This window comes from Triticum aestivum, chromosome 4A (assembly GCF_018294505.1).
Source record: "Triticum aestivum cultivar Chinese Spring chromosome 4A, IWGSC CS RefSeq v2.1, whole genome shotgun sequence".
NCBI classification, from domain to species: Eukaryota; Viridiplantae; Streptophyta; class Magnoliopsida; order Poales; family Poaceae; genus Triticum; species Triticum aestivum.
The window spans coordinates 742,740,018-742,763,855 of NC_057803.1; the positions used below are offsets into that span (position 1 = coordinate 742,740,018).

Sequence of the window (23,838 nt, forward strand, 5' to 3'; positions counted from 1 at the left end):
CTCCACACCACCTATGCGTGGTTCATCGTCGAGGACACTCCTCCTTGACTGTTGCATTGTGCCTTCATTCTCCGTCTGTCAGCTGTAACTGAAGCCACCGAGCCCGCTGCCATGGAGGACTCCATTTGACAACGATGCCGACATGGAGGACACGTGTTCGAGCACAAATGGGGATGAGAATAGTGGTTGAGATGTTGTTACCGTACCTTTCCGTTTCCAACACGCTACACGTTCATGCAATGTGAATGCACATGCCGAGGCTGTGGTTAGCAGTAAGTGTCAAGACCAATCTGACGTACGCTCGGTGCAATTAGTCTTCCTACGAAAACTCCCGTGGGAACTGAGAAGATATATTTCTCCACAAGATACAGCCGCATACTCCGAGCATTTTACCTACCCCGTCCACTTAGCCTACTGCAAGCTCTAAATATTAAATAGACGTGCTGCACGCTCTCACCAACGCCCACACAAGACACAACCATCAGAGCCATTTCCATCCAGCCAAAATCCTCGTCATGGAGACGGAGCCACCCAAAGTGCTCGCTTCTCTCACCGTACTGTTGCTGCTGGCGACGGCGCTCGCGCCGGTGCCCGGAGAACAAGCGAGGGCACTCCTCGTCTGGAAAGCCAGCCTCAGCAACCAAAGCCAGCACGCCCTACGGTCTTGGGAGAACATGTCCGCGCCCTGCAGCTGGCTCGGAGTCAGGTGCACAGCGCACCGACGCTGGCGCCAGACGGCGATCAGCGGCATCTCTCTAAGGGGGATGCGGCTGAGAGGGACGCTAGAGTCCCTCAACTTCTCGGCCCTCACAACCTTGACGTGCCTTGACCTCTCGCACAACTACCTTGCCGGGGCCTTCCCTCCTGGCATTGGGGTCCTCAGAGAGCTCCAAGCTCTTCTCCTGCAAGGCAACCAGATAAGAGGGTCAGTTCACCTTGGCAAAATGAGCAGTAATCTTGTGACCCTCAATTTGTCAATCAATCACTTAGCTGGTCACATCCCTTCTGAAATAGGCCACCTAAGGCACTTAGTTACATTAGATTTGTCTAGTAACAATCTTTCCGGCTCAATCCCAAGCAACATAGGTGGTCTAACAAAACTCACCACCTTGAACCTCTTTGAAAATAATCTTTCAGGCAATATTCCAAGAGAATTAGGTTATTTGGTAAACTTAGAAGATTTTGATCTTAGTGAAAACACACTTTCAGGTTCCATCCCAAACAGCTTAGGAAATTTGACAAAACTCACCACCTTGCATCTTTTTCAGAACCTGCTTTCTGGGCAAATTCCACGGGAACTAAGTTACCTGGTTATCTTAGAGGACTTAGACCTTAGCAACAACACACTCTCAGGTTCCATTCCAAGAAATTTAGGTAATTTAACTGAGCTCACTATCTTACGTCTTTGGGTCAACAGACTCTCCGGCCAAATTCCAAGAGAATTAGGTTACCTTGTGAACTTAGAGAACTTGGATCTTAGCAACAACACACTCTCGGGCTCTATCCCAATAATTATAGGGAACTTGACAAAACTCACTTATTTGTCCCTTTTTCAGAACCAACTTTCTGGTAAAATTCCACGAGAACTAGGTTACCATGTGAACTTACAGGTCTTGGATCTTAGCCAAAACACACTCTCAGGTTCCATCCCAGACAGCTTGGGAAATTTGATAAGACTCAAAACCTTGCAAATTTTCCAGAACCGACTTTCTGGACCAATTCCACCAGAATTAGGTTACCTTGTGAACTTAGAGGGCTTGGATCTTAGCAACAACACACTCTCAGGTTCCATTCCAAGAAATTTGTGTAATTCGACCAAACTCACTTTCTTGCGCCTTTGGAAAAACAAACTTTCTGGTCAAATTCCACGAGAATTGGGTTACCTTGTGAACTTAGAGAATTTGGCACTTCAAGAAAACACACTCACAGGTTCTATCCCAATCACCATAGGGAATTTGACAAAACTCACTCTCGTGTACCTTTATCGCAACCAACTTTCAGGGTCTATACCTCAAGAAATTGGCAAGTTAATGAGTTTGGTTAAGTTGGACCTTGCTTTCAACAACCTCTCCGGTTCCTTGCCATCTGGACTTTGTGTGGGAGGTCGGCTACAAAATTTAGTCGTTGTTGGTAACAACTTGGTTGGACCATTGCCATCAAGCTTGCTAAATTGTACAAGCCTAGTTAGGGTTCGACTTGAACAGAATTACCTTGAAGGAGATATCACCGGGATGGGATCTTATCCAAATCTTGTCTATATTGATATCAGTTCGAATAAACTATTTGGCCAATTATCTCATATTTGGGGTGAGTGCTACAAACTTACTGTGCTACGTGCCTCAAACAATCATATAACTGGAGTAATACCATCAAGCATAGGGAAATTATCTATGCTAGGGATACTTGATGTTTCATCAAACAAGCTTGAAGGACAGATTCCACCGGAAATTGGTAATGTAATGATGTTGTTCAATTTGAGCCTTTCCGGCAACTTACTGCGGGGAAATATGCCACACGAAATTGGATCAATGAACAACTTGGAGTATCTAGATTTATCATCAAACAACCTAACTGGGCAGATACCAGACTCAATTGGACACTGCCAAAAGATTCACTTTCTAAAGTTGAGCCATAATCACCTCAATGGTATAATTCCTATTGAACTAGGAATGTTGGTAAACCTACAAGATCTGTTGGATCTCAGTGACAATTCAATTGATGGCAATATTCCAAGTGTGTTAGGAAGTCTCGGTATGCTTGAAGCCTTGAATCTTTCTCACAATGCACTGAATGACAGCATTCCACCATCATTTCAAAGCATGACAAGTCTCCTATCCATGGATGTGTCATACAACAAATTGGAAGGACCATTGCCACATACTAGGTTCTTCGAAAAAGCTCCAATCAAATGGTTCCGGCATAATAAGAAATTGTGTGGTGTTGTGAAAGGTTTGCCCACTTGTGATCTTCCTCGAAGTAGTGAACAAGGAAAAAAGTCTGGGGCTATTTTACTAGCTATTATACCAATTGTTGTATCTTTTGTGTTTATGACTGCAGTAGTAACATGGCAATGCAAAAAGAAAAAACCAAGGACAGGAACTGCAAATGAAGTACAACAAACCAACATGTTCTCCGTCTGGAATTTTGATGGGGAAGATGTGTACAATAAAATTGTTGATGCCACAAAAAATTTCAGCAGCTCTCATTGCATTGGAACGGGAGGGAATGGATCTGTCTATAGAGCTCAGTTACCAACTGGTGAATTATTTGCAGTGAAAAAGATCCATATGACGGAAGATGATGTGCAATTTAACCAAGAAATACAAGCCTTGATGCATGTTCGACATCGCAACATTGCAAAGTTGTTTGGTTACTGCTCTGCAACTCAGGGAAGATTCCTTGTGTATGAGTACATGGATAGAGGTAGCTTAGCAGCAACTTTGAAGGGCAAGGAAACTGCAATTGAATTGGATTGGACGAGGAGGTTAAATATTGTTTGTGATGTTACTCATGCTTTGTCTTACATACATCATGATTGTTTCGTGCCGATAGTCCATAGAGATGTAACAAGCAACAACATTTTGCTTGAATTGGAATTTAAAGCGTGCATCTCGGATTTTGGTCTAGCAAAAATACTAGACGTGGAAGCATCGAACTACACAAGTCTTGCTGGTACAAAAGGATATCTTGCTCCAGGTAAACTTATAACTCTGTGTTGGTTACATCAATAAACTTATCATGTTGAAGAAATAGCTCTCTCTCCATTTGTCTATAATTTATACAATGTACATTAGCATGCACTACACTAGTTATCAACCTTGTGCACCCCACACCACTATATATTTTCTATATTGCTTTTTTCCATCCTCTCCTCATGGACTACATGTTTAAATCTGCAGCAGACATTAGCTTATCAGTTTATACGATTCATATAATATTGATGCGACATTGGCACTTTAAATAGTTGGAAGCTATGCCTTTTGTTACATGACAGTATTTTCAATACAGTTCTACACATTCCGTCTCCAAAGTTCAAATAGCTAGCTATATATACAAGTGGATCTCACATGCATCCCATCCAATCTGTTAAGGGTTGTTTTTCATTTTCTACTCCAAAGAAATGCCGAAGTTAAGTTCGTGTGCGTTAATTAAACGTGTATTGCAGTACTATATAACTATCAAGATTAACTCTCCAATGTTGATGATTCTTCAGATCTTGCATACACAACAAGGGTGACAGAGAAGTGTGATGTTTATAGTTTTGGAGTGCTCATTCTAGAGTTGTTTATGGGACATCATCCACGTGATTATCTTTCATCTATGGACAAGAGAAGCACATTACTTGAGAATTTGTTGGACACACGGCTTCCACCCCCTGAAGTTGAGATCACAAGTGAAATATTCAAAGTGGTCACGGTCGCGGTTCAGTGCATAGAACCGAATCCATCACACCGTCCAACAATGCAGCAGGTGGCCAAGGTGTTGTCAAGAGCTGAACGACCTGCTAACGATCTTGATTATCTCCATGTTGACATTATCATCCCTGCTTGTTGGTCATGAACAGGGTTTTGGTTAGCGCTCGAAATTTCAAGATTTACCGTGGTTACCACATATTTCGGCCCCCCTCGGTAAATGGCCATTTCGAGAAAAAAGAATCACATTTTTTGAATTTGTTGAATTCAAACGCTCAATGTACAGTAAAGTATGGTAACACCTCACAACACTCGCGTAGACAACATTCCACTGAGCTAGTACCTCTTTTATGATAAATATAAGTTTAAGTGCTATCTATACCTATTTTGAAGAAAATTGAATCCAAAATTGAATTATAAATTTCGTTCGAAGTTTGCTTGAAATTTTGTGGTAACCATGGTAACCACGTTTACCGGTCCCCGTCGGAAAAAAATGTCCCATTCGGTAACCAAAACCTTGGTCATGAATTCTCATTTAATTAGCACATTGTTTTCTCTTCCATTTTATTATGTAGAAATTGTCGGTGATACATAACTTAGTCTGTATGGTGCTAGTTTGTTTTCTGTATTGCCCTCATGTTTTGTACTGGTGTACAATGTGTGATTAGTAGTTACTGGTTGGCAGTTAGTTACATATAAAGAAATAGTTGTGTAGCAAACTGAGCTCCTGCTATTTCTTCAAGATCATTTGCAAATAATCCATGTGTCCTCTAGTATCGTTCCATGCAAACATGATCCCCTAATGTGGTCCTATAAGTATACCCATTGGTCACTTGCGTTACACGCAATGTTTTAAATAGCCGTCTACAGCCCCGCTATAGCTTTTTGAGCAAGGTGCCGCTAAAATGGTGCTCATGTACAATAGTCCGCTAATAGCCAGCTATAGCCTGCTATTAGCCCGCTATAGCTGATTTGGAGGACTGCTGCTATTTGGCATAACCCGCTATTTAAAACATTGTACATGTCCAACTAAGCCAATCACTTCCTTGAAAGAATCTAAGACAACCAGTACCTCAATTATTTTCTGCGTTCGGCTAGTTATCAATAATGGAAACGGAGCCACCATCATCAACAATGGAAATGAATCTCACAAACAACAGTAGCATCCAACCGATCTAACATGCACTTGTATCTTGTTTTTCAAGTTGGCCCCAAAGATCTAGATTTATTAATAAAGAAGAAGGTCATGTCCCTACCTTTGCCCAGTGTTCTGTTGCCAGCCACCTTGCTCGGTACGTTGATTAATGGAATGAAATGTCCAAGTTCAAAAAAGAAAGAAGAGGGTTACTCGGTTAAGTAGCGGAAAACCAGGCGAAAACCATCACAACATGCTCACAAGGTAAGGTACCCGGCCAACCTAGCTATCCACACGACCCGCACACCCCACCGAAAAGGGGAACACCATCGACAATGCCTGCGAAGCGTCATCATTATCACTGCTCTCAGAGAAGTGACCCTGGGTTCAACACAGACGACCAATCAAGAACCCTTAGACCGGACGAAGCACGAGAATCCTACGGCGTATGCCAAATAATCAACCACAACACATCCAGTACTAGGCAGTTCCGACTTGGATAACAAGCCTCACAAGAGAAAAGGGGCATGCCTGGAACCAACAGAGCCTGAGCATGCCACCCCGCGACGTTGTAGCTCTGACTTCACGCTCAGGAACAAGCCAAGAGGCCGATGAGGGACTGATATGCTGCATGTCATGTCCCTCTTGTTGTTATGCTGTTCGTTACTGGCTGTGCTTATGTTACTGGCTGGCACACACACTAGCCACCAAGTAGCTAGTATCAAGATGAGCAGTAACTAGAGACGAAGAAGAATTCAGCCGTGAATGCGTGAAAATAATCCATACCAAATTAGCAATCAAGTCGGTTAGCTTGTGGTTGAAAACCACAGATACAGTTTCCGTCTCAGTTTTCGTCTTCATCTCAGTTTTCGTTTCCTGAGCGAAGCAGTCAGTATGCAGTCGTTCGATCAACATCTGACAGCAGGAGCGAAGCGTTTTTCTTCAGAAACGAACAGTAAAACTGTCAATATCTTGAGGTTCCTGCCATGGCGCCATCCCGTCCCTGAGCTATAAGTCTCGCAGCTTGATCTATAAGTGTTGGATCCGTAGCTACAAGCTAGGGTTGACTTGCAGTGGAAATATTCATCTTGCGCATAGCCAACCTTATCGGTGGACTTCCTCTTATCTTCCACAATATAGCACTAACACACTTGTCTCTCTTTCTCTAAATTTTCACACTGTTCTTACTGATCGTTACACACACACACAAAAAAAAAAAACTTACACTCCGAACTTCAAAATTCGAATGTAACATATCATTTCCCTGTCGATAACAGATCGCCAATCTGAGACGTGGACAGGGACGACGAGCGGGCCGGCCACTACTGGCTGCAGCTTGGGAGGCGGCAGAAAGCTCGGCTTCACATGGTCATGGGCTCATGGCCCTGCTATCATACATGCATGGTGTCCTCTTCGGGGTTAGTATCACCGCCGCCGTGTCCCTTGCATTGCATGCATGCATCTCCCTGCTGGCGCTTGGGAAGGCGCACGTCAAGGGAAGACCATCGCTATATGGTAAGCCTCACAAGCAGCACGAGAAGAACAAGAGGGACAGGACATGCGCATCAGTTGGCCGGTTATCGTCTCAAGTAGCAACATGTTACTGATCGCCCGAAATGACAGGAGCAAGTGCTACTAAGATGGCAGCAGCACAGGATTATAAGTGTACACCTTGGAGAGATCACGCAAAATAAGCAGTGGCTCCTCCTATGAGATATCACACTACACTTGACTATACCGTCAATCCGTAGCATGCCAATTTTAAATTTACAAGTTTCATCACCATGCAAAACATACAGCATAAATCTCCCCATAAAAATGTTTTACTCTTTACTTAGTTATTACTACAACTCTGCTGAGAGCTATGCTAAGAATTTCCGACGGCTTTTGAGAATCTCGTATGCATTTGAACATGGAAGAACTATTACAGAGGACATGCTGTCCTGTCATTGGTTGGCAGCTCAATCGCCAGACCCAACCGCAGCAGCGTCTCCACAGCTTTGTCCATAGGCATTTGTTCTAAAGATTTTCGATGGGCATTTCAATCTACAAGGAAATCAAACTCTCAATTAGTGGTTTCATGACGACCACAACCAGAGTACACCAGACACAAGTTGTCATATTCATATGAAATTTCTTGTACCTCAACTGCTCTTTACACATCCCTATCTTTTTGTTACAGAATATGATGAGCATGGCTAGCCAGCTGCTGGAATTTTGTGTGGACGCCTTCTGACTGTACCTACTGTGTCAGCATTCCAAACCTCGTTCAAACAGAGTTTGTATTGCACATCTGTGACAGTGCTGAAGAGGAGGTCACCGCGGGGACATAGTGAGGCCACAGCAATGATCACAGCCTAAAAGGTGACAGGAGAACTGAACTGGACACCGATGCACCTCCACAAGCGGCTCCGATGGCTGCTAGCAGTTTACTTGGAAATTCAGAAGTGTTTTTCTCATCCTTTTTAGGAATTTAAAAGAGTATTTTTTTTTTCCTTCAACTTCTCCGGTGCCCACCAAAATCAGCAGAAACTCCTATCAGCCATCACATTTTACTATACCATCGTTCTGCTGTAGGAATGAAACTCAATTTGCAACCAGTTTTCATCACCCTGCAGAATGTGAATCATAACTGTTAGACAAGCCAGGAGTTACAGGATGATCCTCCTTAACAGGATCCCTTTACTTGGTTACTAGAACTCTCCCCAGACAAGCCCTTCCACTTTCAGGAGCATTCTGCGTCACAGAACCTTTACTCTTTACTTGGTTCCTACAACTCTGCTGGCGAGATATGCTCATAGTCCAAAAGAAGTTGTAAATCGAGCTGCACTGGGATGGGAGCTATGGACAGTTGGCTGTCAGACTGTTTCTGGTGCATAAGTCTCGTACATAAACTGCCCGCATGTATCTCTGATGAAAGTGAACATGGCATACCTGAGAGTTTTTTTGCCTATTAGATCTCTGAGCTGGGTATGGCAACCAGTTCGCATCGGCAAACTGGATTACATCTATAACTGCACACTTGAAAAAAAAAATAACCATAATGGAAATGAAACTCAAAAGGAAAAAAGGAAAGGCAGCCAGAGGGCCGGAGAAGGAAGCAACATACACATTTCATTCCACTTCCATAGAAGTAGTGCCTGGAAAGGAGGGAACTGAAACCTGCGGCATGCATGCATGCTCTGGTTCTGCAAAGAAAGGAGGCAATTGCAAGATGAAATATGTAGCTTGCAGCTAACCTCTCATAAAGCCTTTTGGAGGGAGAAATGATCATAAAGTTAATTTTCTACTCCCTCCGTTCAGAATTACTTGTCTCGGAAATGGATGTATTTAGAACTAAAATACGTCTAGATACATCCATTTGTGCGACAAGTAATTCCGAACGGAGGGAGTAGATGACGATACAAGGTTTTTTCCCCTGAGAGTACTGCACATACCAAAAATTTGCCCGGTTGAGATGCTCTCTCCAAGATATGAACAATTTTTGTGTGGTAGAGAAAACCTACAAAGAAAATATGCCCATACTCATTCCTTGGGGAATGATTCATTTATAAATAAGCCCTTAAGAGTTTCCAAAGTAGACAAACTTGCAGAACTTTATATACCAAACTAGAATGTTACATACCTGATTAAGAAAATAAAGAGCAAAGGCTACAAAAAAGGGTCACACCATTTCATAATAAGTAGAGTTTGGCCCCTCCTCCTTTTCCGGGCTTGGGACCGGCTATGCAACATGAAGCATAACATCATGTTAACATAGGCGGAGTTACACCCCCGCCCCCCTCTATAAACATCGAACCCCCCAAAACCAAAGAACAAGACACACATGCACATACACACAAAGCAAATGGTTGCAAGACTCCAAGACCTTTTTTTGTGCTTTTCTTTTCATGAATAAACAAGTAAGCAAAACACCACGCAAGCCACAAAGTGAACAGACTTTGTTTTATGGTTTTCTTTTTTCCTTTGCTGTAAAGAAAATAGACATTTTTTTGTTGTTTTCCTTTTTTTTCCTTCCTACAGAAGACAACATATATATTATATGTGTCTTTTGGGGCAAAAACTAGGATTTTTTCAAATAGATAGCCAAGCGACATAGTTAAGGATGAAACATCCCTTCGTGTATTTGAAACCTTTTTTTTGTAGAACTTTTTTTTCTCGAGAGTGAATAAGGCAACATGGCACTAAAATACTACAACTAAAAAAGGAAACTTTTTTTTGGTTTTTTCGGTGAGCCAATGACTAGCTATGTGATATTCCAGCTGCTAACATTTGCTGCACAAGTCGCTTGCGGCCTTTTTTTTCTTCTTTGCGATGATTTGCTAACACTGCCAACCTACATATATGAAGGAATAATGGTCACAGAACGTATATATCTAGAGAGAGAGAGAGAGAGAGAGAGAGAGAAGATATTACACATTAGTTCAGCCTGAGACAGAAATAACCATGTGCTTCCCATGGAGAAGAGGTACTTACCCCAAGCTATCTTGCTTAGTACGTCTTCAGTTCAAATGTGAAACCACTGGGGCCGGAAAAGATTGCCTCCCTCACCACATCCTTAGCCTTCTCTGAATCGAATTCATTGAAGTTGTACCATACTAGAATTACGACTCTCCGAAGCATAGGGAGATTCACCAAGCTACCAAAGTCAGGTTTAGTGTTGAGGTCCATAACTGAGACGACGAACTCGAGATATTCAAGATTTGGCATTACTCCAAGGAAACGGGGCGTTCCGTCCGTCTTGAAAGCTCTCAACTTGGGGAATGCACCTGGAGCTCCCGTGACATCATAGTGATAAGTATTCACATCCAGCTGGAGAGTAACGAGCTCTGGGAACCTTCCAAAGATCTCCACATCTAGAACATTCACTTGTAATGATAAGTGGGAGAGGTTTGGTTGAAGAGATGGACTAATCTTTATAGGCAGCCCAGGTTGTTTGTACTGCATATGCAGAACACGGAGTTGGCGAGGGGGGACATAGCCTTCTCGGCAGTAGGTGGCATCACCTTCTTCTTTATATATAAACCAACCAATGTCTATGACCTGAATTTTCTGCAGTTTGGCTAGAGACTCCTCCCAATCTTTTATCAAGCTCGCACTCTTCAACCGTAAAGATACAATGCAAAGCTTCCTCAACTCTGTCAGCTTTCCGAGATCATTCACAAAGTTTGAGGACTCACTGACGTTCAATAAGCATAACTCTTCCAGAGATGTCAGGTTTCTGATCCAGTCTAGTGCTGTGTCTTCCAGACATTGCAGCATCGAAAACCGGTCCGCGTAAACACGCAGGCACTTGAGTTGACTTAATTGACCAATACTCTGTGGCAGTTTCAGTAGTTTGTTGCAATCCTTCATCTCCAACATCTGTAAGAATTTTAGATCTCCTATTTCCTTTGGGAGCTCACTGATATTTATATTCCTTAGTCCAAGATACCTCAAGTGAACTAACTTTCCAAGATGCTCAAGGCAAGTAGTGTCATGTTCAGAAGAGGTATCACCTTCTAGAGCTAGGACACGTAAAACTTGAAAGCATGAAAGCGATGGCAGCTTAACATCGGTACTCAAGACATTAAATGACCTTACTTGTGGCATACATGTGTTAGCCAGACAGTTTTTGTCTCCAACAGCTAACCTACGGACATTGTCATGTACTGTATATGCTTGTTGCTCATTATTGTACAATGCAGTGACAAAGTTTTCTTCCTTTGCTAACCGACAGATCATGTCAAGAACCATATCATGAATACGGCAACCCGTAATGATGTCGTAGTAACCTGTAATGGTGCGATCATACGGGTGGGAATCTACCGGTTGTATCATGCTTTTATTTATCAGCTCGTTGAAATATCTTTCACCAATCTCATATAATCCTACCCCTGCTTCCTCATGAATAAAACCCTCGGCAACCCACTTCCATATCAGACTATCTTTCTCGATTAGATGTTCTTCTGGATATATGCTCATATACAATAAGCAAGTCCTTAGATAGCAAGGAAGATCATAGTAGCTAAATAAAAGTATCTTCCTCGTGTTGTGGACATCTTTGTTATCTTCATTTCCAAAACCAATTGAGTTGTACACCTTAGACCAAAACTCCACTGGTTTACCAACAAGCAAGCTAGCCATTGTGATTATAGCCAACGGTGCACCACCACATTTATGCAACATTTTCTCGTATACCTCTGCTGGCTGATGACAAGCGCCTTTGTTTTTGCCACCAAACAATCTTGTATGAAATAGTTCCTCAGCTAAATCATGAGAAAGTGGTTTTAGCTTGTATACTTCACCGGTTTTTGTCGCAACCTCGAGAATACGAGTAGTTGTGACTATCCTGCTTGCACAATTATTATCAACAAGAGCACATCTGATTATTTCCCACGCTTCTGTATCCCACATATCATCAATCACGATGAAGTACCTGCCCGCATCCGAAATGCAACAATCGTAATTAATTAGTGAAACTATTTGGTAAGGCGCCTAATTAAGCATCTAAAATATCCAGGGAAAAAAGGGGATGCATTTGCATGACAACTACCTAATGTAAAATAGGCATTATCCAATAAAGAAATAGTGAAATGATAGTTGCAGGAGAGAAATCATGTGGCCGTCCCCTTGTTCTGTTTAATTAAAATTTCTCGTTTTAAAACTGGATTGGAGTAATAGGGTGCATACCTCTTGGTCGCCAGTGATCTTCTGAGTTGGTCGATGAGCTGCCTTTCGTCCCATGAAGATAAAATAGAATCCTGATGCTTTTGCTTGTCGATTTCAAAGAGAATGTCATTGAGAAGTTTCTTCACGCTAGATTTCAGTCCCACCGGAACAAAAGCGCTGCAATCGAATTGCCATTGGAGCTTATCATACACTGCTTTAGCAAGACTAGTCTTGCCAAGACCTCCGAATCCAACAATAGAAACTATCTTAAGTTGCCTGGACACATCAGTATCCCCCTCAGTCAGCATCTCAGTTAGGTTGCTCAACGGCTCATCGATGCCAACCAGTTCTTTCCGATCTTTATACAGAGACATCAGGCGAGGGTCAACCGTTGCTGAGCCTGCTGGACTAGCAACCACATCATGGACCTTGTACCTATCACGCCGGTCAGCTGCCTCCTGGACTCGGGCCTTGATGCCCTTGACCTCGTCGGCGATCTGGTGGCGAGTCCTGCCCTTGGTGAACAGGTCGCCCATCTTCTCCATGAGCCGTTTGAGCTTGCGTGGTTTGTCGGCGGCAGCGGAAGAAGCCTTGGGGCCCTCGACGCGCACCAGGAACTTGTCGACGACGTCCTCCATTCTGTATGAGAGGTCCCTGACGTCGTCGGCCCAGAGCTGGACTTGCACGTCGAGCTCGTCCCGCGGCACGTCCCCGACCTTGCGGAGGGCGGCGTACATGCTTGTCAGCTCTCTCTTGAGGTACTGTACGTCTTCCTTGACTCCGGCCTGCAGCTTGTACTCGTCCGTAAGGAGGCCGCCGAGCTTGAGGAGGAGGCTGCCCATGGCCCCCGTCGCCAGATCCATGGCTCGCGGGCCGGCGGCACTGAGGTCGGAGCGGTACAGCCGGCGCTAGGAGGCTGCGAGCTGCCGCTGCTATGGTAGGGGAGGGGGCGAGAGCGAGAGCGAGGGCGAGGACGAGGCGGCGTCTGGGGATCGAGGGAGGACGGCGAGGGGATGTTATGGCCGGCGGCGCTGGCGGCGGCGGCGGGATTTAGGGATCTGGGGGAGGGGAGAGTGGTGGATCTGGCTGCGGCTGAATAAAAGAAGACCAGTGTCGTGAGAAATAATACCACCTCTGGGCTGGCTCACTTTTTTTTTATTCTGTCATTTTAACTCTTCAATGCAGGTAGGCACCACAAGGATGACTCCAGCTCACCTACTCAGCCTACTTCCAATGCAATGCATTGATACTTAACTTGTTGGTGCTAAGCATCCTTCATTTAATGGTTTTGCAACTAAAGTTTTTCATTTAAGTCTTTTGACTAGGTTCTCGCGCTTAGCATTGTTTCTTCCTGGGTCACCGCACTCACCTCTCTCCTCTTAATTACCTTGCCACATTAGACTTTTTGCCTACATGGCGGCCTTAGCACCTGTACAAGGTGGAGCATTGGGAGGGGCCTCAAACGTCCATTCTATCCGGATTTCATTTGTTTGCGTCGGTAAAACAGACATGATGCGGGTCCATTTGCATCATCTGTCAGATGAGCAGCTGCCGCATCTCAAAACTTTATTCACATTTCAACTTAAATTTAAAAAAAATGTTGCAAATAATTTAAACCTATATATAACTTAAACGTCCCCAAAGTCACGGTCAAACGTTGAAAACAAACTTGAAATTAAAAACAAAAACCTAGATCGGGTTGTCCATCGCCACCATGTTGCCCGTCTTTCGTCGCCGTTGTCCTACTTGTCGTTGTCTTTCCATGGCGCAGTCGATGTACTGCAGTGGCAGACAAAGGTGGGCGAGAGCCCCTGCAGCGGCTGCTAAGGGATGAGCGGGCGGCTCCTACAGCACTCGTGGCCGTTGCGGTGAGGGTGACCATTGCTCGACACCCAAACACGAGGCCATGTCCGGCGCCGTGGACGTCCACGTACATGACTTTCACACCAAGACGGGTTCCAGGCCGCGATGGGAGGCTCTTCCAACACCTTCTCCTTAACCTCTAGCCATGGCGTGGCGACGTTGCCGGCGGACGACAAGGTCAGCATCTCGTCGAGGCCCTACCGCTCAGCGCGGTTGTGCTCCCTCACGGAGTTCTCCATCACCCTCCTCACAAGCTCCTCCTCCTCCTCTACGGTCATGGTAGGAGGTGATGGTGGTGGGAACGAGAACGGGGAGGGAGTCGGTGTTAGACCGTGCACCCGCACACGGCCACACGACCGGGGCGGGCTAGGACCACATGTGCGACTAGCAGAGCACGCCCATGGCGGGCTCGAAGCACGAATGACAAAAAAGGTTTGCCGACGTAGATCGTGCTCGTCATGGAACCATGTGTCTCAAAGAGGGGAGTCCTCGGTGTACCTGGAGTTGTTGAGGAGGTCTGGAAGAAGGCGGGCGCGGTGGCGGTTGATCTCGAGCAGGCGGGTGCGGCCGCTCGCCGGGGCAGGAGGCACGGCACCTGATCTCTCTGTTATAAAAGGCAGTGCCTAGGAGGCTCTTAGGCACGCCTAGGCGCTAGGCGATGGCCAAACGCCTCGCCTAGGGCATAAATGGTAGTCTAGACAGTGCATGCAAAAAATTATTTACCCAAGCAAGAAATCATGCCATATTGCACTGAACTGCCAAACATCACATATTCAAATGGCAGCAGCTGGTAGTTAACATATTTATCTGCCCTAAATTAACATCAGTACACATATAATAACCACAAATACACCTTGATAGTAGAATCTATATTACCGCCTAGGCTGCGCCTAGAGCGCTTAAGCACCGCCTAGGCACTAGGCGAAGGCCAGCCACCTTGCTTACGCCTACCGCTTTTTTCAACCTTGCCTGATCTAGGCTTAGGTGCCAGCCGTTCGGGAGATGTGCGTCGCCCCACGGCAGCGGCATTGCCATGCCCCGGTACCGCTGGCAGATCTATGGAAGGCCACGAAGTGTATCACATTCGTTGTAAGGGGTAGGAAGTGAAGGTATTTCAAGGTGACAGTAAAAGCCTTTACTCCAAATCTTTGCAATTTATAGGGATTAATGGGGAACCCTTAGAGCGGCCGCGTCCACAGTGGAACCCCTAATTACCTTAGTCACAACCTGTCAGGGGAGACTAGAGTAGTGGCGTGCATAGCACGAAGTCTACCTAGAGTAGAATGTGTTATGTACCTGGCTCCGCCCAGCATAATCATCAAGAGTTGCTCAGGTATCCAGACTACACTACTGGAATCAGCTTCTTTGCCGTCCGCCATGGCGGACGGCAAAGACCTTTGCCGTCCGTCAGCTGACGGCAATAGGTCCGGCTGAATGGGCTACGGCAAAGGCTTCTTTGCCATCAGCTGGCGGACGGCAAAGATGAAACGATCTTTGCCGTCAGCCGACTGACGGCAATGGTCCTGGACGGCACACGTGACAAGTCCGGCCGTTAGGGGGCTAACGGTGAGCTTTGCGTCAGCTGGCATATTCATATCTCAGGAGAAATACCTCAAGGATGTGTTGAGGAAATTCGGCATGCAAGATTGCAAAGGCGTCAAAATCCCTATGCCCACAAATGGCCATCTACGCACCGATGAAAATGTTAAAGACTTCGATCAAAAGGTATACCGCTCCATGATTGGCTCTTTATTGTACCTATGTGCATCTAGGTCGGATATTATGCTTATTGTTTGCATGTGTGCCCGATTTCAAGCTACACCTATGGAATCACACCATAAGGCTGTGAAGCATATTCTGGATTATGGTATCCCAAGGGCTCTTTCTTTGATCTCATTGGATATTCTGACTCTGACTATGCTGGTGATCGGGTGGACCGCAAGTCAACATCAGGCACATGTCATTTCCTCGGACGATCCTTGGTATGTTGGTCCTCGAAGAAGTAGAACTGCGTATCACTCTCTACTGCTGAAGCTGAGTACATTGTTGCTGGATCCTGCTATGCTCAATTGCTATGGATGAAGCAAACCCTCAAGGACTATCACTACTGGAATCAGCTTCTTTGCCGTCCGCCATGGCGGACGGCAAAGGAATACAACGCGGACGGCAAAGACCTTTGCCGTCCGTCAGCTGACGGCAACAGGTTCGGCTAAATGGGCTACGGCAAAGGCTTCTTTGCCTTCAGCTGGCGGACGCCAAAGATGAAACGATCTTTGCCGTCAGCCGGCTGACGGCAACGGTCCTGGACGGCACACGTGACAACGTCCGACCATTAGGGGGCTAACGGTGAGCTTTGCCGTCAGCTGGCGGACGACAAAGTAACCAAATAGGACAGCCCCAGGTTGAACAGGGAGCTGCCACGTGGCATCTTTGCCGTTCGCTGGCTGATGGCAAAATGTTTTGCCGTCCGCTGGCGGACGGCAAAGATTCTGTATAGCCCCAGTTTTTTCTGTTTTTTTAAATTCATGCAATTTGAACACACAATGCAAGTTTCAACACACAAATTCCACAAAAGAAGTATCCAACACACAAGTTTCATCATATATACACATACATAATCAACACGTACATAGTTCCATCCATACATATTACAAAAGTTTCACATTGTTCATCCAACACCGTTATCCATCCATCCATATAACAAGTTCCATCCATGCAAGTTCATCGATACAAAATAAAAGCAGAAAGGGAAAAGAAGCACTCCATCCATGCAAGCTTCCGTGAATTAAATGAGATCTACCAAATGGGAAACAAGAAAGTTAGAAGAAGAACATGAAGAAGAAGAAAATGAAGAAGAAGAAGAAGACTGGAATAAGAAGTAAGCATATACTTAGCTAAAATGGATCATATTGGAGCTAACCTAGGTAAATTAGGTCATTTTGGAGCTAACCTAGCTCAAATGGATCATATTGGAGCTAACCTAGGTAAACTTGATCATTTTGGAGCTAACCTAGCTAAAATGGATCATATTGGAGCTAACCTAGGTAAACTTGGTCATTTTGGAGCTAACCTAGGTAAAGTAGGTCATTTTGGAGCTAACCTAGCTAAAATGGATCAAATTGGAGCTAACCTAGGTAAACTTGGTCATTTTGGAGCTAACCTAGCTCAAATGGATCATATTGAAGCTAACCTAGGTAAACTTGATCATTTTGGAGCTAACCTAGCTAAAATGGATCATATCAGAGCTAACCTAGGTAAACTTGGTCATTTTGGAGCTAACCTAGGTAAAGTAGGTCATTTTGGAGCTAACCTAGCTAAAATGGATCAAATTGGAGCTAACCTAGGTAAACTTGGTCATTTTGGAGCTAACCTAGGTAAAATGGATCATATTGGAGCTAACCGAGGTTAAATGGGTCATTTTGGAGCTAACTTAACTAATTATGCCATTTTTGAGTTAACTAAGCATAGTTATGCCATTTTTTACACAAGTAAGCCAAGTGTATATGTCATTATTGAGAAAACCAAGGAAACTAAGCATATTAGAGATAACTTAGCATATTAGAGCTAACTTATGTTATTTCGGAGGAAACAAAGCTAAGTATATATAGATCATTCTGGAGATCTGACATACCTGACATAGTTCACTCCTCATTCTTCTTCTCCTTCTCCTTCCCCATCCTGATGCGCCAAGAGCGGCGAGGCGGTGGAGGCAGTGGGATGCAGTCTTCTACCACAATTGGCATGGTCATGTCGCCCGGCTGTGGGATCGCCGATGCCACCACCATCGCGAGGTCATTGTCAGGCACCACCACCATTGCGAGGCCATCTTCAGGTAGCACCATCGCTAGGTCATCCTCAGCCACCACCATCTCTTGCCCATCGTCAGCCACCACTGCCGCTACGTCATCCTCAGCCACCACCATCTGTTGCCCATCGCCAGCCTGCACCTCCATATCCCCACTCTGCTCCTCTTCTTCCCCACTCCATTCCGGATCATCCTCGTTGCTGCTTTTGCTGCAGCCAGAGTCGTTGCTGCTGCTCCCATTGCCTGACCAAATGCAACAATGACCGTTAACAATCGATGTGAGACAAAGCAAAATGTAGAGGAAGAAGAGGCAGAACGTACCGGCATCGTCGTCGTCCTGGTAGCGCATGCGACACATCGTCGTGTTGAACACCTTCACGATGAGCATGGCGTCGCCGTCGTACCTGAAGAGAAGGAAGTACCCGTGCCGCAGGTTGTAGGCACGGTAGAACTGCTCCCAGCCACGACACAGGTACATGTGGCCATACCTAATCACCAACTCCACGTCCCAAAGCCTGCGAAGCGCGCTGTCGGCCTGTCGCAGCTTCACATTCTTTGGTCGATGGCCGTCCAGCATTGTCATAAAAGTGTCAGGCAGCCTCTGCAGTTTGGGACAAGGAGTGATGTGGCAAACAGCAGAGTTATCATAATGAGATGGGTGAAGGGGCCGGGAGATCTCTCCTTTTATATACCTGCCTCTTGGAGGAAGTCTCAAGTATGATACTAAAGAACTCGGAAGCATCCAACTCGTACTCCGGTGTGGCAGAGCAGAGCCTGCGGTGACGGCCTCTCCCCATCTCTAATAAGCAGCAGAAGAGACCAATTAGTATCTAGAAGCATATCTATAAACATAGAGCCAAGTTTCTAGACATGAAAGAAAACTAAGAAAAAAAAGCAATGCATTTGTGCTCAACAACATCAACAACACTTAATTAATTTGGTATGTTAGTTGGCAATGGCAATTGGCTCCCTTCAAAACTAGGGATTTCTTTAGACGTGAAAGAAAACTGAAAATGTTAAAAAAGAGAGCATAATAATCTAAAAATAGGGAAAAAATACACTTCTTCTTCCTCCTCTTTAATTATCTTCTTCTTCTTCTTCTTGATTGTTAATTCCTAAGGTGGAAGCAACTCTGGTTGGCAATATATAGTTGAAGTTACCAAGAGCTTGTTATCACTTTCCGCGGCAAATTGGTGTCAACGGTACCAAAAACATACTTATTTGTAATTATGAGTTCATATCACATAAATCCAGTATTGTCCCGGTTGGCATTGGTTCAAGTTTTGTCTTAACTACACAAATATGTACTACATTTCCAGGCATATAAGGTATAATATCCTTATGAGCTATTCTACTGGATAATAACATTATTAGCCATTAGATCTTCGACAAAATTAGGGTGCATCTTTGGTTCACAAGATTCTCAAAATATTGGGATCTTATGTCGTTTGCCCTTGAGAATTTGCTACTTTCTTTTTGCAGGATAACATCCGATCTATTCATATTCAATCATAACAGTATAAGGCTCTCTACTCTAAACCTAAACTAAAGTAAACCTAAACTAAACTTAAAATACAGAAACAAAAATAGAAAAAATACAAGAGATCTCACCGGGTGGAGGAGGGGGCGCCGGAGGGGTGGGGCGGCCACGGTGGTGGAGGAGAGGGGCGCCCGGGCGGCCGGGTGGAGGAGGGGGTGCCGAGCGGTGGTGGAGCAGAGGGGCGCCGGGGCCGCTGGGTGGAGGAGGGGGCGCCAGAGCGGCGGGGCGGCCGTGGTGGTGGAGCAGAGGGGCGCCGGGGCCGCCAGGATGGAGGAGGGGTTGTCGCGGCGACGGCTCGGGCACGGGGAAGGCCGGGGCGGCGCGACGCGACGACGGGGATGGCACGGGGTGGGGAAGGGGGTCGCCGGGGCTGCTGGGGCGGTGCAGCGACGGGGGTGGCGCGGGGCGGTGGTGACACGGGGGCGGGGTGGCGCGGGGCGGCGGCGGCTCGGGCACGGGCGAAGAGAGAGAGAGAGAGAGAGGACAGATAGAGCAACAACCAGACTATATGATTTTGTAGGGATAACTTTCTTTGGCCATGTTATTTTGAGAAGACATGATTACTTTGATTAGTATGCTTGAAGTATCACTATTTCTTATGTCAATATGAACTTTTATTTTGAATCATTTGATTCTGAACATTCATGCCACAATAAAGAAAATTACATTGAGAATTATGCTAGGTAGCATTCCACATCAAAAATTCTGTTTTATTCATTTACCTACTCGAGGACGAGCAGGAATTAAGCTTGGGGATGCTTGATACGTCTTCAACGTATCTATAATTTTTTATTGTTCCATGCTATTATATTACCCCTTTCGGATGTTTATGGGCTTTATTTTTCACATTTATATCATTTTTTGGACTAACCTACTAACCGGAGGCCCAGCCCGTATTGCTGTTTTTTTTGCCTATTTCAGTATTTCGAAGAAAAGGAATATCAAACGGAGTCCAAACGGAATGAAACCTTCGGGAGCGTGATTTTTAGAACGAACGTGATCCAGAGGACTTGGAGTGCAAGTCAAGAAGCAGTCGAGGCGGCCACGAGAGGGGAGGGCACGCCCCCTATCTTGTGGGCCCCTCGGGTGGCCACCGACGTACTTCTTCCTCCTATATATGCCTACGTACCCCGAAAACATCCAGGGAGCCAACGAAACACAATTTCCACCATCGTAACCTTCTGTATCCGCGAGATCCCATCTTGGAGCCTTCGTCGGCGCTCCGCCGGAGGGGGAATCGACCACAGAGGGCTTGTACATCAACACCATAGCCCCTCCTCCGAGTTGTGAGTAGTTTACCATAGACCTTCGGGTCCATAGTTATTAGCTAGATGGTTTCTTCTCTCTCTTTGGATCTCAATACATTGTTCTCCCCCTGTCTTGTGGAGATATATTCGATGTAAACTCTTTTTGCGGTGTGTTTGTTGAGATCCGATGAATTGTGGGTTTATGATCAAGTTTATCTATGAGAATATTTGAATCTCCTCTGAATTCTTTTATGTGTGATTGAGTTATCTTTGCAAGTCTCTTCGAATTATCAGTTTGGTTTGGCCTACTAGATTGATCTTTCTTGCCATGGGAGAAGTGCTTAGCTTTGGGTTCAATCTTGCGGTGTCCTTACCCAGTGACAGCAGGGGCAGCAAGGCACGTATTGTATTGTTGCCATCGAGGATAAAAAGATGGGGTTTATATCATATTGCTTGAGTTTATCCCTCTACATCATGTCATCTTGCTTAATGTGTTACTCTGTTCTTTATGAACTTAATACTCTAGATGCAGGCAGGAGTCGGTCGATATGTGGAGTAATAGTAGTAGATGCAGGCAGGAGTCGGTCTACTTGTTGCGGACGTGATGCCTATATACATGATCATGCCTAGATAATCTCGTAATTATTCGCTTTTCTATCAATTGCTCGATAGTAATTTGTTCACCCACCGTAATGCTATCTTGAGAGAAGTCTCTAGTGAAACCTATGGCCACCGGGTCTATCGTTTATCATATAAGTTTCCAATCTACTTTTATTTGCATCTTTACTTTTTGCATCTATATTATAAAATACCAAAAATATATTTATCTTATCATACTATCTCTATCAGATCTCACTTTCGCAAGTGGTCGTGAAGGGATTGACAACCCCTTTATTGCATTGGTTGCGAGTTCTTTGTTTGTTTGTGTAGGTGCGTGGGACTTTTGAGGAGCCTCCTACTGGATTGATACCTTGGTTCTCAAAAACTGAGGGAAATACTTACGCTACTATTGTTGCATCACCCTTTCCTCTTCAAGAAAAACCAACGCAAGCTCAAGATGTAGCAAGGCTTCCCCATCATATTGTATCGTTTAACCATGTACTCTGATTCATTGTTTTATTTATAAAGCGGGGCGAAAGTCCGTTTCCAGGAAAATCTTACAATGCACAATTTCATGAATGTTTTTTTGCGCTTGAAACCCCCTCTTTATTCATTGGTAATCAGAGATACATCATTGAGAAGAAACGAAATTAAACCCTGGAGGGTTCATCTAACCAAATACTAGGATTATCATATCTAGCAATATGGGCTAATTCATGAGCCACTGTGTTATCCTCCCGTGGACAGTGCTCGAATATGACATGAACAAAGTTTGTCAACATATGATAGCACTCGTCAAAGATAGGAGCTCCCACACCTGCATAGAAATCTCCTTCGCACATGGTGCTAATAACATCAACATTGTCGGAGTTGACGACCAGCCGGTTGCAGCCAACAGTTTGTGCTAAATGTAAGCCAAATTTTAGCGCCATTGTCTCCTCTGTGAGGGCATGCAAGCAAGCCTCAACTTTGTTATTTGCAGCTGCCAGAAAGTCACCTTTAATATCTCCCGAAACAGCACCAAAAGTCCCCATAAGTGAATCAGCATCAAAACCTAATGTCTCCGCGTAGAAATACAGGAGCCACCAAGGCGGAATTTTGTAGAACTCTGTAGTGTGCTTGAGTGAGAGAATGCCCGTCCATACATATTATTTTATTCGGTCCTAGCGTGCCATTTCCGCCCAGCCTGCCCTTGTGTCGCGATTCAGGAATACCAATCGGTTTAAGGTCAGGAATAAAGTCAACACAAAACTCAATGACCTCCTCATTTTCGTGGCCCTTGGAGATGCTTCCTACTGGCCTAGCACGGTTATGAACATATTTCTTTAAGACTCCCATGAACCTCTCAAAGGAGAACATATTGTGTAGAAATACAAGACCCATAACGACAATCTCTTCATATAGGTGAACTAGGATGTGCGTCATGATATTGAAGAAGGATGGTGGGACCACCAACTCGAAACTGATAAGACATTGCACCAAATCATTCTCTATCCTTGGTATGATTTCTGGATCGATTACCTTCTGAGAGATTGCATTGAGGAATGCACATAGCTTCACAATGGCTAATCGAACGTTTTCCGGTAGAAGCCCCCTCAATGCAACCGGAAGCAGTTGCGCCATAATCACGTGGCAGTCATGAGACTTTAGGTTCTGAAACTTTTTCTCTGCCATATTTATTATTCTCTTTATATTCGACGAAAAGTCAGACGGGACCTTCATATTGAGCAGACATTCAAAGAAGATTTCCTTCTCTTCTTTGGTAAGAGCGTAGCTGGCATGACCCTGATGTATGCCGTCTTTTCCATGCATACGTTGCTGATCCTTTTCGATAAAAAATAATATTATTGCATAGGTGCTCAGTTCATTCCTGAAAAATATCTCGTTCAGGCAAGATTTGATCGGCCCGACTTATGTCATGGCACAATCTTTTATTCCGTTTGGACTCCATTAACCTGACGTCTCGCTGGAACCTCATCACATCTGGTTCTTTCATCGTAGACACTATGTACTATGCTCTCACGCATTCTAAGGTACCAATGAGTAATAACAAGAAAATTTGAAAGTCGGAGATTCCACACAAATTTAAAGTTTTCATGTGGTATCATCAGGGGAGTTGTGTTAACCAGAGACAACCTCACATGGCGCAAGAAGTGTAGCTAATAAGTTCAGAATGCTAATAAAGGTGGACCGTATGCTTTACATGATCAAAAAATGAGAGTTGCATTGAAAGAGAAAGATTAAGGATATAACTGAAATCTGACAACCGAGTGACTAATGATCAAAAAACAAACACTAAATCTTAATGAGAAAAAAAAGTGACACAATGAAGAAAAATAAGGCTCTGAAACTTCATGCTAACTAGCTAAAAATTGACGATTTATACTTAGCGGGATCAAGAAAATGGCTTGATAACTTGACTAATCTTGTTATTTCTTTCTTGTCCACTACGATTGCACTATAGGTTAGAAGATTTCCGTAAAGATATACATATTACTTTCAGAAAATATGCAAATAGACCTGCTATGTATGCTCAATTATATGTAGTAATGAATTTTCTGAATTTTTCTGACTGGTCAATACCT

General features: G+C 44.6%; 2 protein-coding genes across 2 annotated transcripts; one reads left to right on the plus strand and one right to left on the minus strand.

The window, feature by feature from the left end:
- Positions 1-481: 481 nt before the first annotated feature.
- LOC123088518 (probable leucine-rich repeat receptor-like protein kinase At1g35710) lies at positions 482-4,833 on the plus strand. Its single transcript, XM_044510724.1, has 2 exons — positions 482-3,696; positions 4,214-4,833. The coding sequence occupies exons 1-2, from the start codon at positions 516-518 to the stop codon at positions 4,558-4,560; spliced, it is 3,528 nt and encodes a 1,175-aa protein (XP_044366659.1). The 5' UTR covers positions 482-515; the 3' UTR covers positions 4,561-4,833.
- A 4,837-nt stretch (positions 4,834-9,670) lies between these two features.
- On the minus strand, positions 9,671-13,332 carry LOC123088521 (disease resistance protein RGA5). Its single transcript, XM_044510725.1, has 3 exons — positions 12,220-13,332; positions 10,024-11,965; positions 9,671-9,883 (listed from the first exon to the last, which is right to left on the minus strand). Exons 1-2 carry the CDS (start codon positions 13,059-13,061, stop codon positions 10,039-10,041), a joined length of 2,769 nt encoding a protein of 922 aa, XP_044366660.1. The 5' UTR covers positions 13,062-13,332; the 3' UTR covers positions 9,671-9,883; positions 10,024-10,038.
- Positions 13,333-23,838: the final 10,506 nt, after the last annotated feature.

Bases quoted from the DNA above. Each gene is read 5' to 3' on its own strand.
- LOC123088521 (XM_044510725.1), bottom strand. From the start codon at position 13,061: ATGGATCTGGCGACGGGGGCCATGGGCAGCCTCCTCCTCAAGCTCGGC. The intron at 11,966-12,219 runs GTATGCACCCTA...GGATGCGGGCAG, and splicing joins AGATCACTGGCGACCAAGAG to GTACTTCATCGTGATTGATG.
- LOC123088518 (XM_044510724.1), top strand. From the start codon at position 516: ATGGAGACGGAGCCACCCAAAGTGCTCGCTTCTCTCACCGTACTGTTG. The intron at 3,697-4,213 runs GTAAACTTATAA...ATGATTCTTCAG, and splicing joins AAAAGGATATCTTGCTCCAG to ATCTTGCATACACAACAAGG.